Source organism: Pantherophis guttatus, chromosome 18 (assembly GCF_059756535.1).
Source record: "Pantherophis guttatus breed Tessera chromosome 18, ASM5975653v1, whole genome shotgun sequence".
NCBI lineage: Eukaryota > Metazoa > Chordata > Lepidosauria > Squamata > Colubridae > Pantherophis > Pantherophis guttatus.
Window position 1 is genome coordinate 12,328,181 of NC_142080.1, and position 18,851 is coordinate 12,347,031.

The 18,851-nt window shown below is 43.1% G+C and overlaps 1 protein-coding gene across 1 annotated transcript; it reads left to right on the plus strand.

The window, feature by feature from the left end:
- The first annotated feature begins 907 nt into the window (after positions 1-907).
- POLR3GL (RNA polymerase III subunit GL) lies at positions 908-18,076 on the plus strand. The gene is made up of 8 exons (XM_060682597.2): positions 908-1,010; positions 5,656-5,790; positions 8,516-8,645; positions 9,072-9,140; positions 10,117-10,173; positions 13,769-13,842; positions 15,061-15,174; positions 16,325-18,076. The coding sequence occupies exons 2-8, from the start codon at positions 5,665-5,667 to the stop codon at positions 16,409-16,411; spliced, it is 657 nt and encodes a 218-aa protein (XP_060538580.1). The 5' UTR covers positions 908-1,010; positions 5,656-5,664; the 3' UTR covers positions 16,412-18,076.
- Positions 18,077-18,851: the final 775 nt, after the last annotated feature.

Consider the following 18,851-nt stretch of genomic DNA (forward strand, 5'->3'; position numbering starts at 1 on the left):
GTCCCTTCCAACTCTGTTAATCTGCATCTGTAAACCCAGCGACAGGACCCCTGTGAACACACATCTGGTTGGCTTCCCCCAGGCCAACCACCCCATTGGCTGCGTTCATCCAACCCGCTAGATCCGCTTTGGACAAACGGTGCTGCACTTATGTTGAGCGAAGTAAGCCAGCATGTTAAGCCATCATTCAAGAGATCTTGGTTTATTACCCCTGGTACAGAACCCAGCCGGGTTGTTTTCTCGGCCAGCTTTTCCAGCGAAGAAAAGGTTAAGAGAGACTCTTCAATTCAGAGGAAGCTACTTCCTAGGATTTCCAGGTGGTGCCCCATCCCATCCCGTCTCATTCTCCTACTCCAGCCTCAGTGAGCTTTTCTGGAGAGGCGAGGCTGCCCCCTAGCGGAGCTTTAAAGGGAAATTTGGGATGATCTAAGGCGGGGGCTTAACTATAGCAACTTTACGACCGGTGGACTTCAACTCCCAGAATTCCTGAGCCAGCTTAGCTGGCTCAGGAATTCTGGGAGTTGAAGTCCACCGGTCGTAAAGTTGCCATTAAAACTCCCAAAACAACTCCAAGATCAACGAAACGCCTATAAAACAGACCCTTATTTTATATCGATTTGATTCCCCTTACTTATAACGCAACCATTACAAGGCTGTGGATGATGGGAACTCAACAGAGTGGCTTAGCGGCTCCTCCTTACGCAAACAGCTCTGCTCAGCTCGCCTTTTTTTTTTCAACAGCCCCGCAAGCCACGCCCCCTTCCCCCGCCTTCTTCCTCCTGATTGGCTACCTCAACCAGAGTTTTTTTTTTCTCCCCCAACCCCCGCCCTTTCGAACGTCGCGTATCGAACCTGAGCGGCTCTCGCCTCTCTCACTGGCTGGCCGAACCAGAAGCTCCGCCCCTTTCGAACGTAGAGTATCCGGCTTCTCTGGCGGCGTTCGATTCGCGTCGGGCGCGGATCGAAGGGAGAGAACGCGCGCTAGGAAGTCCTCTGCTGGGTCGGAGCAGGTAAGGGGGGGGGTCGAAAGGCGGGGGGGCTACATGCCTTGGTTTTCCGGACTGCCATTTGTCAGAAATGGTATGTAGGGTCTCCTGCTTGGGCAGGGGGTTGGACTAGATGACCTCCAAGGTCCCATCCAACTCTTAATTTGTTATCAGTCAGAAACGGTATGTAGGGTCCCCTGCTCGGAAAGGGGGTTGGACTAGGTGACCTCCAATGTCCCTTCCAACCCTTGTTTATCTGTAATAACAACAGCAAATAGCCAGCCTAGAAATAGATTCCCTCCTGCAAGGAGAAAGTTAGCTCTTCAGGCATTCCTGGATTTGGTTTTCCAGAAGATCCTCTGGAGGTTTTGCCAGGCCTGGAGGCTTTTTACGGAAGCAGAGTTTGTCGAGATTCTCCGTCATCCAGGCCACGGTTTTCCCAAAGATGTTTTTTTTTTCTCAAGAGGCAACCGGATTTTCTGGTTTTTTTCTTTGAAGACGTTTCGCTTCTCATCCGAGAAGCTTCTTCGGCTCTGACCGGATGGTGGAGAACGGAAGGATTGATACTCCTTGCAGACGATCTGATCCTTTGCATCCTTTTTAGAGGGTCGTTGAGGCCACTCGGAGTTTTATCTGTGTTCTCAGGGTCCAAGTGGCCTCAACGACCCTCTAAAAAGGATGCAAAGGACCAGATTGTCTGCAAGGAATATAAACCCTTCCATTAATTAATTAATTAATTAATTAATTAATTAATTAATTAATTGGGCTTGTATGCCGCCCTCTCTCCAAAGGACTCAGGGCGGCTATAATACAATAAATACAAAATTCAATTATAAAATATAACAAATATAAGAACCCGTTAAAATCACATTTAAAACCCCTTCAGTCCAATCCGGCCAGGCCAAATAACCATGTTTTAAGATCACGGCGGAAGGAGCGAAGGTCAGGAGCTCCAGGGGGAGCTGATTCCACAGAGTAGGCGCGCCCACAGAGAAGGCCCGCTCCCTGGGAGTCACCAGTCGATGCTCTCTGGCCGACGGGACCCCAAGGAGGCCCTCCCTGTGGGAACGCACCGGGCGATGGGGAGCTGTCGCTGGCCGCAGATGGTCCGCCAGGTATCCTGGGCCTAAGCCATGTAGGGCTTTATAGGTAATTACCAGCACCTTGAATCTCACCCGGAGGGCAACTGGTAGCCAATGCAGGTCCCGCAGGAGGGTGTAACATGAGAGTGTCCGGACGCTCCCATCACTACCCGCGTGGCCACATTCTGCACCAGCTGAAGCCTCCGAATGGTCTTCAAGGGCAGCCCCATGTGAACAAGCTGGAAGATAGTTAAATATTAGAGGGAGATATAATGGAAAATATATTAGAAATTGGAGTAAATAAAATATGCCTTTGTGAGAAATCTGTGTAATATGTAAACTGGGAGGGAAAAAAAACTAAGGTAAACTGATTTGAGGATAAGGGTCAAAGGATTAAAATGAGATAAAATGTTGTTTTATAAAATATAATAAAAATGGAGTGGTATTGAATTGAAACTAAGAATAAATGGTGATAAAATTGTAAGGTGAACACTTAACAAGAGGTTAGAATATTGTAAAAATTATTTTGATATGCCTTGTATAAGATATAAGGTAAAGAAGAATAAAGATATGTTTAGAATTGTTATGCAGATGTAAAAATGAGTGAAAGTGAATTTGAAACTAATTTTGGATAGATATAATGGATTTATATAGATGAAAATGTGAAATTTGAGGTAAAATTGGTTTTTTCTTAAGTTTTGAATTTCTTTTTTATCTTTTTTTTTTTCTTTTTTTGTTTGTTTATAAAAGATGTAATGGAAATTGTGAATTGAGCCTGTGAAAGAAATGTAAGCGTGGTAACCATCTATGACCGGATCGAGATTTTTGCTCTTGAAAGTTATGTTTTTATGTTTAAATTTGAAAAAATAAATAAAAAATATTTACAAAAAAAAAAAAAAAAGGGCAGCCCCATGTAGAGAGCATTGCAGTAGTTGATCCGGGAGGTGACGAGTGACTGTGCGTACGGCATCGCGTTCCAGGTAGGTGCGCAACTGGCGCACCAGACGAATCTGCGCAAATGCCCCTCTGGTCATGGTCGTTACATGATCGTCCAGAGTCAACCGTGAATCCAGGAGGACGCCTAAATTGCACACCCTTTCTACAGGGGGCAACACCTCACCCCCTATAGCCAACGATGGAATATTCTCCCGGAACCGAGATGCCGGTACCCACATTCCCCACCATCCGGTGAGAGCGGAAGAAGCTTCTTGGATGGGAAGCAAAACGTCTTCAAAGAAAAACAAGGGAGTCCAGTTGCCTCAAATGGCCGCTGGACATTTAAGTCCTTGACAATGGGTGGGCCAGGAGCCTCTTGAGCATTGCAGGCCCCTTTGGGACAGCTGCAGCGTCTTTCTATGCCCGTGTTTCTCAAGCTCAAGCGTTTAGGCTCTAGTCTAGTCTATACCATCCCCAGTCTCTACTTGAAAACCTCCAGTGATATAATTTATACATTACTGTTATATGTATAGTATTTGCTATTGTTTGTGTTTTATCTATTGCTGTGTGCTGCCCATTTGATAAATAAGGACAGTTTGAATTGGAGTTTCTCCAACTTGGCCAAGTTAAAGTGGACGGAAGTTCACCCATCTTTAGGTGACCAAGTTTGAATAAACTTTTTTTTTTTTTTTTTTAAAAAAAATTCCTTTTGTTTGCCTGCAGAGCTATCTTTCAGCTTGCAGGGAGCCCATTTCTAGGATGGCTTTTCCTGCTATTATTAAGGTGGAGGAAGATCACAGCAAACTGAAATACCTTCCATGCCCCTCCTTTATTTATTGATTGATTGACTGATTGATTGGTTCGATTTATATGCCGCCCTTCTCCGGAGACTCAGGGCGGCTTACAATGCTTTTAAGCAATAGCCTTCATACTTTTGTGCATACCTGCTTAGTAGGGCTTTCGCCCTCCCCCCTAGCGATGTTCTTTTTTATACAAAGTCAGCTTATTGCCCCCACAATCCGGGTCCTCATTTTACCTACCTCGGAAGGATGGAAGGTTGAGTCAACCTTGAGCCTGGTGAGATTTGAACTTGCAGTAATTGCAGGCAGCTGGCAGCTACTTAACAGCACCACCAAGGCTCCTTGTCTTGCAAAGGGATGCTCTTTGGAGAATTCTGGGAGTTGAAGTCCATGCATCTTAAAAATGGCCAAGTTTGAAAAACTCTTTGTTTTTAATGGTTTGTCTTCATGTCAATCAACTGTGATCCCCCCCCCAAGTATGACGCCTGCCTTGCAGATACTGCCGTGTCTTTGCTGCCCTCTGGTGGTCGCTTGCATGTTTGCAGCCAGATCTAGCATACCCATTCCATTCTCTCCTTCCCATATTTGCTGGGAAAGTCACAAAGATTGCGTTGAACAACTGTATTTCTAGCTGCAGTCGCTTAGACCTAGTTTCTGAGACCCTAAGGGAGGGAGGGGGGAGCCATGAGCAGCAGCGGTGGGGAAAACGCGCCCCCCACCCAGGCTGTGTTCTCATGACCTATGTCCGTGATGACGAACCTATGGCATATGTGCCACAGGTGGCACGCGGAGCTGTATCTGTGGGCACATGAGCGTTGCCCTAGCTCAGCTCCCAGCATGCATGCGTGCGCCAGCCACCTGATTTTCAGCCCTTTCGGGCCCACCAGAAGTCAGGAAATGGACTGTTTCCAGCCTCTGGGGGGGTGGGGAAGGCAGTTTTCGCCCTAACCAGGCTCCTAAAAAGCCTCTGGAGCCTGGGGAGGGCGAAAAATGGGCCTTCCGGGCCCACTGGAAGTCAAGAAATGGGCCATTTCTGGCCTCCAGAGGGCCTCCTGGGGTGGGTGGGGAAGGCAGTTTTTGCCCTCCCCAGGCTCCAAAAAAGCCTCTGGAGCCTGGGGAGGGCGAAAAAACGGGTCTACCAGGCCCACCGTGCCATCGCATGCCAAAAGCGGGGAGTGCGTGGGAGTGTCACGTGTGCGGGGTGCATTGAATTATGGGTGTGGGCACGCAGGCGCACAAACCCCCCCCGCACTCCCCCCGCTTTTGGCACGCAACGGCAAAAAGGTTAGCCATCACTGACCTGTGTAAACCCAGATCAACAAACAATTTAGTAATGTCTGAATGGGACACTCTGGTTCATGTCACAGCAGTGGAGTCCCATACAAATAATAATGCAGCAATTGAACGCAGGTAAGTCCTCGGCTTACGACCACAATTGAGCCCAAAATTTCTGTCGCTAAGCAAGACAGTTGTTAAGTGAGTTTTGCCCCGTTTTACGACCTGTCTTGCCCCAGTTGCTAAGTGAATCACTGCAGCTGTTAAATTAGTAACCCAGTTGCTAATTCTGGCTTCCCCATTGAGTTTGCCGGTCAGAAGGTCGCAACCGTCTGCAGCCGTCATAAATATGAGTCGGTTGCCAAGCAGCTGGATTTGGATCATGTGACCATGGGGATGCTGCAACGGTCGTAAGTCTGAAAAACGGCCATGTCACTTTTTTCAAATGGTCACTAAAGGAACTGTTAGAAGTCAAGGACTATCGTCTGCAGAAATTCCTGATTTCGCTTATTTTGGGACTTCTTGACTTCTAAGACTGTGTAATCTTTTTAATGGGTTTTTTTTTTCCCCAACCAGGGTCTCCTCATGGCTGGAAGAGGTGGAAGAGGAAGGGGTCGGGGGGCCCACATGACCTTCAATGTTGAGGCGGTGGGCATCGGGAAGGGGGAGGCGTTGCCCCCTCCCACCCTGAAGCCATCACCCCTCTTCCCTGTGAGTTGCTCAGTTGCCTTTGAATTCCTTCCTTGGATGCTCCCCAAATTTTTCCCTTCGTTGTTAAAACTGCTTTTCAGAAAATCTTACCGCACTTCCAGGACCATCCTAGGCCCCTTCCTTCAGCACAGGTCCTAACAGGTCACCGAACAAACAGTCATAACTCGAGGACAATCTACCGTGTTTCTCCGAAAATAAGACCTTGTCTTATTTTATTTTTTTTTGAACCCCAAAATAAGCGCTTGGCCTTATTTTCGGGGAGGTTTTATTATTTTGGAGCTCGTGGAACAATATGGGACTCCTCTTGCCGTCTTACCTGATTTCCAACTCTGCGTTTAAATATTTTTGGGGAGGGCTTATTTTCAAGGGGTGGGGAGGCTTATTTTAGTGCATGCGCTCAAAAGCCCAATTGGGCTTATTATCAGGGGAGGTCTTATTTTCGGGGAAACAGAGTATTTTATAAGGAAATATCACTGAATGATCTTTAGGTCATTTCAACGTAAAAATAATTCCGTCCATTTTTGTCTCCAGAGGTAGATTTTGGGAGATTTTTGAATATATTTCAGTGCCCGTCCATTTAAATTTTCTTTTTTGTGATGGGTCCTAAGTTCGAGTGTGGTTTCACCCTTTTTGGACTTTTGAAGTCTTTAAGACATAGCTACACTCCCGGACTCAATGTGGCTCTTACAGGCTGAAAATTATTTTTTTGTTTCTTTTTTTTTAAAATAATTTTTATTAATATAAATAAAAAAGAGCAACATATTCAAAATCCATATAGAGTTGTCTGGTTACAGTTCCTTTGAGTAATAAGCATCACAGTAATGATAATAGTATTCTCTAATAGTAATCTCATAAGAACAGTGCTTTTCCCTCATAACATCAATACATATTAATTGCATTAGTTGTATCTTATGATTCTTGACGAATGTATCTTTACTTTTATGTACACTGAGAGCATATGCACCAAAGACAAATTCCTTGTGTGTCCAATCACACTTGGCCAATAAAGAATATTCTATTCTATTCTATTCTATTCTATTCTATTCTATTCTATTCTATTCTATTCTATTCTATTCTATTCTATTCTTCTCTTCTCTTCTCTTCTCTTCTCTTCTCTTCTCTTCTCTTCTCTCCTCTCCTCTCCTCTCCTCTCCTCTCCTCTCTTTTCCTCTTTTCTATTCTATTCTATTCTATTCTATTCTATTCTATTCTATTCTATTCTATTCTATTCTATTCTATTCTACTCTTAATACTAATAAAAATTAATCAAAGTTAATAAGTTACGGTAAACAATCCTAATAATAAGATTAATCTTTCTCTTATTGTTTTTGAAGTTCTAACTCCTATTTCTCTTATTTAGCCATCGATAGAACAGATCCCATACCTACAAATATTCAGTGTCTTCCTTTTCCTTAATTTCAAATGTTAGTTTATTCATTTCTGTACATTCTAAACTTTTATTATCTTTTCTTCTGTGGGGATCTGATCGCCCTTCCAATGCGAACATGATTCTGGCCACTGTTAACACATGTATTATTAAGTATGCATTTCTTTTACTCTATTTGTCTGGTATAATGCCCAACATAAATATTTCCGTTTTAAAATCTATATGTTTCTTTATCATTTTTTCTAGCCTGGTGCGTACTTTGGTCCAGTAGTGGTTTTTTTTTTTTTTTTTTTTTTGCTTTTGGGCATGTCCATCACATTTGCTTGCACTTCCAACACTTAGCAGACATATTCTTAAACATTCTAGCTAATCTTGCTGAAGGGAAGTGCCATCTATAAAACATTTTGTATAAGTTTTCTTTATATGCAGTGGACAATGTCAATTTATAGTTTCTGTCCCGCAACTTTTGCCATTTGTCCAATTCTATAGAGCTGTGATGGCGAACCTATGGCACACGTGCCACAGGTGGCACGCATAGCCATATCAGTGGGCACGCCAGCTCAGCTCTGGCACGCATGTGCGTGCCGGCCACCTGATTTTTAGGCCTTTTGGGACCACCAGAAGTAGGGAAACATGCTGTCTTCTGCCTCTGGAGGGCCTGGGGGTAGATGGGGAAGGCTATTTTCGCCCTCCCCAGATGCATAGAGAGGATCTGGAGCCAGGTGACAAAGAAAAACGGGCCAGGAGCAAGGGGGGGAGGGGAGGTTGGGCGCGCATGCGCAGGGCGGGGTGCATAAAATTATGGGTGTGGGCACATGCATACGCGAACCTCCCCCGCCCCCCTCCTTCCTGGCACGCGATGGCAAAAAGGTTAGCCATCACTGCTATAGAGAATCCAAAATTTTTAGCTACTGTGCTATCATAGTTTCTTTTACTTGCTCCTCTTCCATTTTTGAAAATTATTTTTTTGGATTAGGTGACCACGCGGAATACTGCAACAAAAAACAGTCATAAATCACTTTTTTCAGTGCCATTGTAACTTCAAACGGTCACTAAGTGACTACCTGTAACCAGACCAAATTCGATTTTTAAGGCTCCCCCTTTCTTGGATCGGCGAAAGGAATACTGGCTGCATTCCCACAACACATGAAGCATCTGTGGTTTGTTTAATTGTGGCTTACCGGATTGTGGGAACTCACCGGTCGGGTTGTTGCTGCTTCAGGGTCTTAAACCTATCAATAAGAAAACGGGTTAATTTAATAGCCCGATGAAACGTGCTGTGGGGAAGGGAGCCGAAGCTTTCTCACGTTTTGTCTTGATTCTGGCTTGTTTCTGTAGCCGCTGGAATATAAGCCGCTTCCGTTGCTGGCCGGAGAGGAGGTGGAATACATGCTGGCCCTGAAGCAGGAGCTGAGGGGGGCCATGAAGAATCTGCCGTATTTCATCAAACCTTCGGCCCCCAAAAAAGGTATCGAGCGGCCGAGAAAACCGTGAGGTCCTTTGAAATAATTTCTGCCTCGTGGTTGGCTGAGCTTCTGTGATGTCATCGAATCGCGCATGGGATTTTTCGCTTCTTTTTTCTTTTTTTCCCCTTCTTTAATTTCTTTTTTTTCTTTTCTACCTGCTAGTTTTCCCATCATTCAAAATATCTGCAGATCTTGTACACAAGTATCTGGCCTGCTAATAGTCAAGCTAAACTGGCGCTTAGAGAAGGGTCAGCGGAATTCAAGGGAAGGGAGCTAAACTTTGTGTCACATTTGTGACTGCGCCGTGATTCCCAACTAATGACGGCTTTTACCCCGCCCGCCATCTCGGCCTGCTCGCCTCCTCCATCTTCTCACCCTCCGTTATTTAAAGAGGGCATCGCTAATTCCCAAATTTTTAATTTCTCCAGATATCGAGCGCTATTCCGACAAGTATCAGATGGCGGGTCCAGCGGACAACGCCATGGAGTGGAACCCAGGTGAGGCTGGGAAAAAATGTTTTGATTTCTGGGGGGATTCTTATACGGAAGGTCCTCGATTTACGACCACAATGGAGCCCAAAATTTACATTGCTAAGGGATTCATTAAGTGAGCTTTGCCCCGTTTTGAGACCTTTCTGGCCATAGTTGTTAAGGGAACCAGTGCAGTTGTTCAGTTAGTAATATGGTTGTTAAGTGAATCAGGCTTCCACCATTGACTTCGATTGTCAGAAGGTCGCAAAACGGGCCTGGTGGCTCAGCAGACTGATAGCCTTGTGATTAACACCAGCTGCCTGCAATTACTGTAAATTCGAATCTCACCAGGCTCAAGGTTGACTCAGCCTTCCATCCTTTCTAAGGTAGGTAAACTGAGGACCCAGATTGTGGGGGCAATAAGCTGACTTTGTATAAATATACAAAAGTATGAAGGCTATTGCTTAATGCATTGTAAGCCCCCCTGAGTCTCTGGAGAAGGGCGGCATACAAATCAAATTTAAAAAAAGGGGGGGGGATCATGTGACTCTGGGACACTGCAACCGTCATAAATATGAGTCAGTAAGTTGCCAAGTGTCCGAATTTTGATTAAGTGACCATAGAACAACAGTCATACATGTGAAGTCTGTTTTTTCAGTGACGTAACCTCAAACGGTCACTAAACGAACGTTTGTAAGTCAAGGACTACTGTACTAAATAGTTTGATAGTGACAAAGGTACAGGAGCCAAAACTGGGGTTTTCTCCCCCTTAATCTTGGGGAAGGATTAAGAATCACCTTGTCTCGAAATCATTCTGGCTGGGGAATTCTGGGAGTTCACAAGTTTTAAAGTTGCCAAGATTGGGCATCCCTGCTCTAAGTTATGCCCAAGAGATGCAGAGTTTCTAATTTTATTTTATTTTTTTTTAAATCCCACCAAAGCACATTGGAGCCCAAGTGGCTAAATTTTAATTGCTCAATTAAATCTTTGCTGATCTCTGCAGATTGGAAGCAGCTACCTCCAGAACTAAAAATTCGCGTGAAGAAGACTCGAAAACAAAGTAAGTAATTTTATTATCTGTGGAGGAAAAATATAATTTCCCCAAACTCCTGCAGCAGGAAAGCTGACCCCATTTCTTTCTGTAAGGAAATTCTCACTTAATGCGAGCAAAGTTTGCCGGTTTGATTTCAGGCTGTTTTTGATGGGTGGAGCTAATAATGATGGAAACATTCAATTCCCTGGAATTGAACAACTAGGTTTGGTCCCCACAAAAAAGATGTTGAGACTTTGGAAAATGTTCAGAGAAGAGCAACTAAGAGGATCAAAGGCCTGGAGACTTAAACCTATGAAGAACGTTTTGGGTCTGGCTAGTCTAGAGAAAAGAAGAATTAGGGTGACATGATAGCATTACTCCAGTATTTGAGGGGCTGCCCCGAAGAAGAGGGGGTCAAATTATTCTCTCAAGTGCTGGAGGGCAGGACAAGAAGCAATGGTTTGAAATTGATCAAAGAGAGAATCAACCTGGAATTAAGGAGAAACTTCCTAACAGTGAGGACAATTAACCAATGGAACAGCTTGCCACTAAAAGTTGTGGGTGCCTCCATCTCTGGAGGTTTTCAAGAAGAGACTGGACAGTCATTTGTTTGAAATGATATAGGTTCTCCTGCTTGAGCAGAGGGAAGGACTAGAAGACCTCCGAGGTCCCTTCCAGCTTCTCTCTTCTCTTCTCTTCTCTTCTCTTCTCTTCTCTTCTCTTCTCTTCTCTTCTCTTCTCTTCTCTTCTCTTCTCTTCTCTTCTTCCATTCTATATATTATTCTATTCTATTCTATTCTATTCTATTCTATTCTATTCTATTCTATTTTCTCTTCTCTTTCTCTTTCTCTTCTCTTCTATTTTCTCTTCTCTTTCTCTTCTCTTCTATTTTCTCTTCTCTTCTCTTCTTCCATTCTATATATTATTCCATTCCATTCCATTCCATTCCATTCCATTCCATTCTATTCTATTCTATTCTATTCTCTTCTCTTCTCTTTTCTCTTCTCTCTCTTCTCTTTTCTCTTCTCTTCTCTCATTCTATATATTATTCTATTCTATTCTATTCTATTCTATTTTCTCTTCTCTTCTCTTCTCTTCTTTCTCTTCTCTTCTTCCATTCTATATATTATTCTATTCTATTCTATTCTATTCTATTCTATTCTATTCTATTTTCTCTTCTCTTTCTCTTTCTCTTCTCTTCTATTTTCTCTTCTCTTTCTCTTCTCTTCTATTTTCTCTTCTCTTCTCTTCTTCCATTCTATATATTATTCCATTCCATTCCATTCCATTCTATTCTATTCTATTCTATTCTATTCTATTCTATTCTATTCTATTCTATTCTATTCTCTTTTCTCTTCTCTCTCTTCTCTTTTCTCTTCTCTTCTCTCATTCTATATATTATTCTATTCTATTCTATTCTATTCTATTTTCTCTTCTCTTCTCTTCTCTTCTCTTCTTTCTCTTCTCTTCTTCCATTCTATATATTATTCTATTCTATTCTATTCTATTCTATTCTATTCTATTCTATTCTATTCTATTCTATTCTATTCTATTTTCTCTTCTCTTCTCTTCTCTTCTCTTCTCTTCTCTTCTCTTCTCTTCTTTCTCTTCTCTTCTTCCATTCTATATATTATTCTATTCTATTCTATTCTATTCTATTCTATTCTATTCTATTCTATTTTCTCTTCTCTTCTCTTCTCTTCTTCCATTCTATATATTATTCCATTCCATTCCATTCTATTCTATTCTACTCTCTTTTCTCTTCTCTTCTCTCATTCTGTATATTATTCTATTCTATTCTATTCTATTCTATTCTATTCTATTCTATTCTATTCTATTCTATTCTATTCTATTCTATTCTATTCTATTCTATTCTCATTGCCATTGGGCACACTGGGAAGATGCTATTTGATCAAATCTGAAAGCTGGATCAGAGAGCATCAGTCCATCCAATGTTCCTTTGTCCAAGAGCTTCAGACTAGAATACCCATCACTTCGGTCAGTGTGTGAGGACAACGTTTGATGTCATCCAACAGATGTTGTCGGCTGCCAGCTGATGTTTAAGGACATTGAGAGGGATCTAGTGGACAACCATTTAAATAGGAGCCAGCCGTGTGCAGCAGCTGCCAAAAAGGCCAATTCAATTCCAGCCTGAGTAACAGAGGGATAGACTCAAGATCACGTGAAGTGTTAATTACCACTCTATAATGCCTTGGTTAGGGTTAGGGTTGGAATATTGCATCCATCACACTTGGAATATTGCATCCAGTTTTGGTCGCCACGATATAAAAAAAGATGTTGAGACTCTGGAAAGAGTGCAGAGAAGAGCCACAAAGAGGATTAGGGGGCTGGAGGTAGAAATATACGAAGAACAGTTGCAGGATGATTACAGATTAACAGAGTTGGAAAGGGGTCTTGTAGGTCATCTAGTTCAACCCCCAGCCCAAGCAGGAGACCCTACACCATTTCTGACAGATGGCAGTCCAGTCTCTTCTTGAAAGTCTCCAGTGATGAAGGAATTTGGCATGGCTAGGGGCCTGGTGGCTCAGCAGACTAAAAGCATTATAATTAACACCAGCTGTCTGCAATTACTGTAAGTTCGAATCTCACCAGGCTCAAGGTTGACTCAGCCTTCCATCCTTTTCTAAGGTAGGTAAAATGAGGGCCCAGTTTGTGGGGGCAATAAGCTGACTGTCAGGTTTCGATGTCGTCTCAAATAAAATAAATTGCATTTCCAAACAAATAGTCTTTGAAGAAATCTTTCATTTTATTAAGCACGACAACCTGTCCCCGATTGTGGCGTAGCCAATACTGACTTCCTGACCCCAAATCACTTCCCCCATATCTACTACTTCAGCTACCAGGAATGTCCCCCCTCCCATCTCATCTCCTAGGGGATATTATCTTCAGGGAAAATAAGTAGGTGAGAAGTCAAACGTCCTCTTGCCAGCTGCCCCCTCTTCTCCTTCTTATGTCAGCACTAGAGTAAATGCAGGTTGAAGTGCTGACACTGACTTTGTATAAATATATACAAAAGTATGAAGACTATTGCTTAACGCATTGTAAGCCGCCCTGAGTCTCCGGAGAAGGGCGGCATATAAATCAAATTAAAAAAAAAAGAAGGACTGGGGGTGACATGATAGCAGTCTTCCAGTATTTGAGGGGCTGCCCCAAAGAAGAGGGAAGGGTCCAATTATTCTCCAGAGCCCCTGAAGATGCAGGACAAGAAGCAATGGATGGAAACTAATCAAGGAGAGAAGCAACCTGGAATTAAGGAAAAACTTCCGGACGGAACAATTAATCAGTGGAACGGTTTCCTTCCTGCTCCATCGCTGGAGGTTTTCGAGGAGAGATTGAACAGCCCTTTATCCACAAAGTTATCAGGTGTCCTGCTTGAGCAAGGGCATTGGGTTGGACTAGAAGGCCTCTGAAGTCCCTTCCAATTCTGTTATTCTGTATTTTGTGCCTTTTTTCAGGCCCGCAGGGTGCCCGCAACTGACCTATGACTTTTAAGAGTTTTGCTTTTCTATGAATCGGCTCCTTGATTGCAGCCTGGCCGAAAACAGTCGCAGGAGAGTGGCTGGCCAGAATAATCAGCATTTCTGGTTTCTTTCTGGCGCAGGGCAGGTGGTTCCAGTTCCCAAACAGAAACCCAAAGTGCCCGCAGACAAGGAGGAAGCCATTAAGAAGCTGGAGGTAAGGGAGACTCCTTTGAAGAAGGAACCGGGCTGGGACAGAATACGGTTTTTTCCTCCTTTATTTCCAAATTCTTCTCATTGGTAAAGGTAAAGATTCCCCTTGCACATATGTGCTAGTCGTTCCTGACTCTAGGGGGCGCTGCTCATCTCCGTTTCAAAGCTGAAGAGCCAGCGCTGTCCGAAGACGTCTCCGTGGTCATGTGGCTGGCATGACTCAATGCCAAAGGCGCACGGAACGCTGTTCCCTTCCCACCAAAGGTGGTCCCCTATTTTTCTACTTGCATTTTTTACCTGCTTTCGAGGTTGGCAGAAGCTGAGACAAGTCACGGGAGCTCACCCTGTTGTGCGGCACACTAGGGATTCGAACCGCTGAACTGCCAACCCTTTTGATCAACAAGCTCAGCGTCTTAGCCACTGAGTCACTGCGTCCCTTTTTGAAATTCTTCTCATACACGTCCTCAATATACATCCGGTCCTTTAGTGACCTTCGAAGTTACAATGGGACGGAAAAAAGTGACTTATGACCGTTTTTCAGACTTACGACCCGAACGGCATCCCTATCGTCATATGATTCGAAATTTGGCAACTGACTCATACTTATGACGGTCGTGGTGTCACGTGATCCCCTTATGCGAAGCAAAGTCAGTGGGGAAGTCAGATTTACTTAACAACCATGCTACTAACTTAAGACCTGCGGTGGTTTCACTTAACAACTGTGGCAAGAGAGGTTGTAAAATGGGGCAAAATTCACTTAACGACTGTCTCACTTAGCAACTGAAATTGTGGCCATAAATCAAGGATTGACTTTTTATTTCCAAATTCTTTTCGTACATTTCTCAAGATGAAAATCCTCCCCGTTTCCAGGATTGCACAGCATCTAACCACAATATCAAGAGATGGAGCAACGGCGTTTGCCTACATACAAACTTTGGTTTGTTTTACAACCATAATTGGAACTAGAATTTCCATTGCTAAGCAAGGCGTTTGTTAAAGAGAGCTGTGCCTGATTTTACAACCTTTTCGCCACGGTTGTTAAGCGAATCGCTGGTCATTAAGTGAATATGGCTCCCCCCTTGGCTTTGCTTGTAGGGAGCAGGCTGGGAAGGTCGCAAATGGCTCAATCACACAATCCCAGGATTCTGCAAATGTCATCATCATGTGCGCCGGTTGCCAAATACCCAAAATTTTGATCAGGTTTGTTTAATTGTTTTCCTAGACGCTGGAGAAGAAAGAGGAAGAAGTGACATCGGAAGAGGAAGAGGAGAAGGAAGAGGGCGAAGAAGGCAAGGAGGAAGAGGAGGAAGAATATGATGAAGAAGAGTTTGAAGAGGTAAGAGAAACTACCGCAGAGGCAAAGGCCCCAAAATGGCTGCCTCTGAGTTTTAGTGGGAGCAGCGTTTCCCAATGTCCGCCATTTGGAGATGGGTAGACCTCAACTCCCAGAATTCCTCAGCCACCATGGAGCTGAAGTCCGTCCATCCTGAAATGGCCACGGTTGAGAAACGCTGAATTGGAGGAATAGAACAGAATAACAAGAATTGGAAGGGACCTTGTAGGTCATCTAGTCCAACCCCCCGCCCAAGCAGGAGACCCTACACCATTTCTGAATAGATGGCAGTCCAGTCTCTTCTGGAAAGCTTCCAGTGATGCAGCTCCCGCAACTTTATTTTATTTTATATTTTTATATTATTATTTGTTTTGTTTTGTTTTCTTATTTATTTATTTCATTTTATTTTTTCGTTTTATTATTTTAGTTCATTATTTATTTGTTTTGTTTTGTTTTATTAGTTTAGTTTATTATTTATTTATTTATTTATTTTATTGTTTTATTATTTTAGTTTATTATTTTATTTTATTTATTTATTTTGTTTTGTTTTATTATTTTATTATTTTATTTTATTTTATTAGTTTATTTTACTTTAGTTTATTATTTTATTTTATTTTATTTTTTATTTAATTTATTATTTTAGTTTATTTTGTTTTATTTTAGTTTATTATTTTATTTTATTATTTATTTTATTATTTATTTTATTTTATTTTATTATTTTAATTTATTAGTTTATTTTACTTTATTTTAGTTTATTATTTTAGTTTATTTTAGTGTATTTTTATTTATTTTATTATTTTATTTTATTTTGTTTTATTTTATTATTTTGTTTTTTTTGTTTTGTTTTTTTTTATTAATTTTTTCAATTAATTTTAATATTTTTCATTATATTATTATATTTTTACTTTACTTTACTTTCTTTTTTTATTTTTAAACTTTAAATGCTGCCCATCCTGACCAATTTGCTGTTTGTAGTCTGCACCACGTCTCCAACGCAGGCATCTCTGTGGCCTGGAACCGCATCCCAGCTTCTGACAAAAGTGGATTTAAAATTTAAATCTCCAATCCACCTGAATAAGTATTTTTAGCAGGCTCTGAAAGTGTCGGATTTCATCTGTTTTCCTTTTTTGTTGTTGTGTTTTTGCTGCTGCAGGAGACGGACTACATCATGTCCTATTTTGACAACGGAGAAGATTTTGGGGGTGACAGCGATGATAATATGGACGAAGCCATCTATTGAGGTCGTCAGTGGGCTGGCCGGTTGCAGAGGCCGCCTGGCGAAGTTTCTGGCGATCTCATCCTTGAGGGGTCTCGAAAGGGGTGTCCAGTCTCTAGATCAGGGGTCTCCAACCTTGGCAACTTTAAGACCTGTGGACTTCAACTCCCAGAATCCCTCAGCCAGCAAAGCAGGGGTCTCCAACCTTGGCAACTTTAAGACTTGTGGACTTCAACTCCCAGAATCCCTCAGCCAGCTGGCTGAGGAATTCTGGGAGTTGAAGTCCACAAGTCTTAAAGTTGCCAAGGTTGGAGACCCCTGCTCTAGATGGCATCTCTGCTCCATGTTGCCATTCGCCATTCAACCTCCCAATGATGGAGTCTTCCTCCGAAAAGGGTCTACGTGGAGCAGATTCTTGTGCTGCTCCGAAGTTCTCCAGGACTTTGCTTGGAAGTCTCCAAAAACATCCATAAACCACAATCTTTGGAGCTGAGGGAATGGGGTTGTGTTGGATGACGTGACTTGCATTGCAATACATGACTTATCCTTTGTGGCCTGCGTTGGATTACATGACCTATCCTCCTTGTCTTGTGTTGGATTACATGACCCATCTTCCTTGGCCTGTGTTGGATGACTTGACCTATTTTTCTAGGCCTGCGTTGGACGACATGACCTATCTTCCTTGGCCTGTGTTGGATGACATGACCTATCCTCCTTGGCCTGTTTTGGATGACTTGACCTATTTTTCTAGGCCTGCTTTGGATTACGTGACCTATCCTTGGCCTGCATTGGATTCCATGACCCATCCTCCTTGGCCAGTCCCACCAGCAGGCTCTGATCCAGCAGGATTTGAGTTGCTTGTGGTCCAAAGCAGAAGAAGGGAGAAAGTTCCTCCTCAGGACTTTCTGAATTTTGAGGAACATCTCAAGAACTTTCATCCAGAGCTGGATCTGCTCTGTGGGTCAGTTTGGATTGTCTGGAGAGTGCTGGGAGAAAAGGACCCCACTGAAGAGGGGGATTCTGCAGAAAGGGCAGGGGGTGGATGCCCCCCTGTTTTTTTTTTAATTTTTGGTTCACAATAGAGGAAAGGACAGAAAGGGCCCTCCACATAAATAAGCAAGAACATTTGAAGATGGGTGGACTTCAACTCCCAGAATTCCCCAGTCAGCATGATTCAAGATTGGGTGGACTTCAACTCCCAGAGTTCACCTCTTCAAGCCACCACGGTTGAAAAAAAAAACGCTGGTTTAGCCCCAACTTGAGGAAAGAGGAACCCAATTTTGTAGACACGAGTTTGGAGTGATTTTTCAGGTTTTCATTGCTGTCGGAAAAATAGTACAATTTGTGCTGTAAACTCGAGATATTTTTCTGGATCCTGAAGCTCATCAGCTGCCAAATTGAGGCCTTTTTTTGGGGGGGAGGTGGGAGAGGTGGGGTGTTTGCTTTCATGAGTTCTCTTCTTTTAAATGCGCTTGCAAAATTTCAGATTGCAATTTAAACCTCTGTTTCATGTTTCTCCAACTTCCCCTTTCGGCAGAAATGAGTCTTTGGGCTTAACCTTGTGAATTCGGGGGTGATGCCCGTGTCAATCTCCTTTGACTTAAAAGAAAGTCAGAAGTTGGATATTTATACAAAGGGGCCTCTGGGTGCCATGTTTGATCCGGAAATAAAATGATAGGAGGAGTTTGCCATCTCTTGTAGCTCAAAATTGCCCACCTGCCCAGGTGGAGGTTCCAGGTGGAAGGGAGTGAGTGTGTAGGACCCTGGTTGGGTGTCAGGCCACCCCGATTTTTTCTGTCCAAGGTCTCCCTGGCCCTTTGTTTCCTGAAGGGGAAATAGAAGAGGAATAGAATAGAGCTGGAAGGGACCTTGGAGGTCTTCTAGTCCAGCCCTCTGATCAAGCTGCCGTTCAAATGATGAATAGGAATTTCTGGGCAGGTGTGAAATTTGGCTGGGCCAAAAGCTTGCAAAGTTTTGGGCCTAATATAGGTAGCCCTCGACTTACGACCACAATTGGGACTCTTAAGCCGTGTGGTCATTAAGTGAGGCACCATGTGACTGCAGCAGATCCTCTTCTTTTTTTTGCCATGGTTGTTACCCAAATCACCCATGCTCATGAACAAGATACAGGCAGACTTAACGACTGTTTTGTTTAAGGGACCATTTGGAGTTGTGACAGCCCTGAAAAAAAAAAGCGAATTTTGTGAGCATTTTTTTTCACACGACCGTTGCGGTAACCCCACGGTCACGTTGATCAAAATTCAGATGCTTGGAAAACTGGTTCATATTTATGACAGTTGTAGTGTCGCCGGATCATTAACAGACTGACAGAGTTGGAAGGGGTCTTGTAAGGTCATCTAGTCCAACCCCCTACCCAAGCAGGAGAGCCTACACCATTTCTGACAGGTGGCAGTCCAGGCTCTTCTTGAAAGCTTCCAATGTTGAAGCTCCCACAACTTCTGAA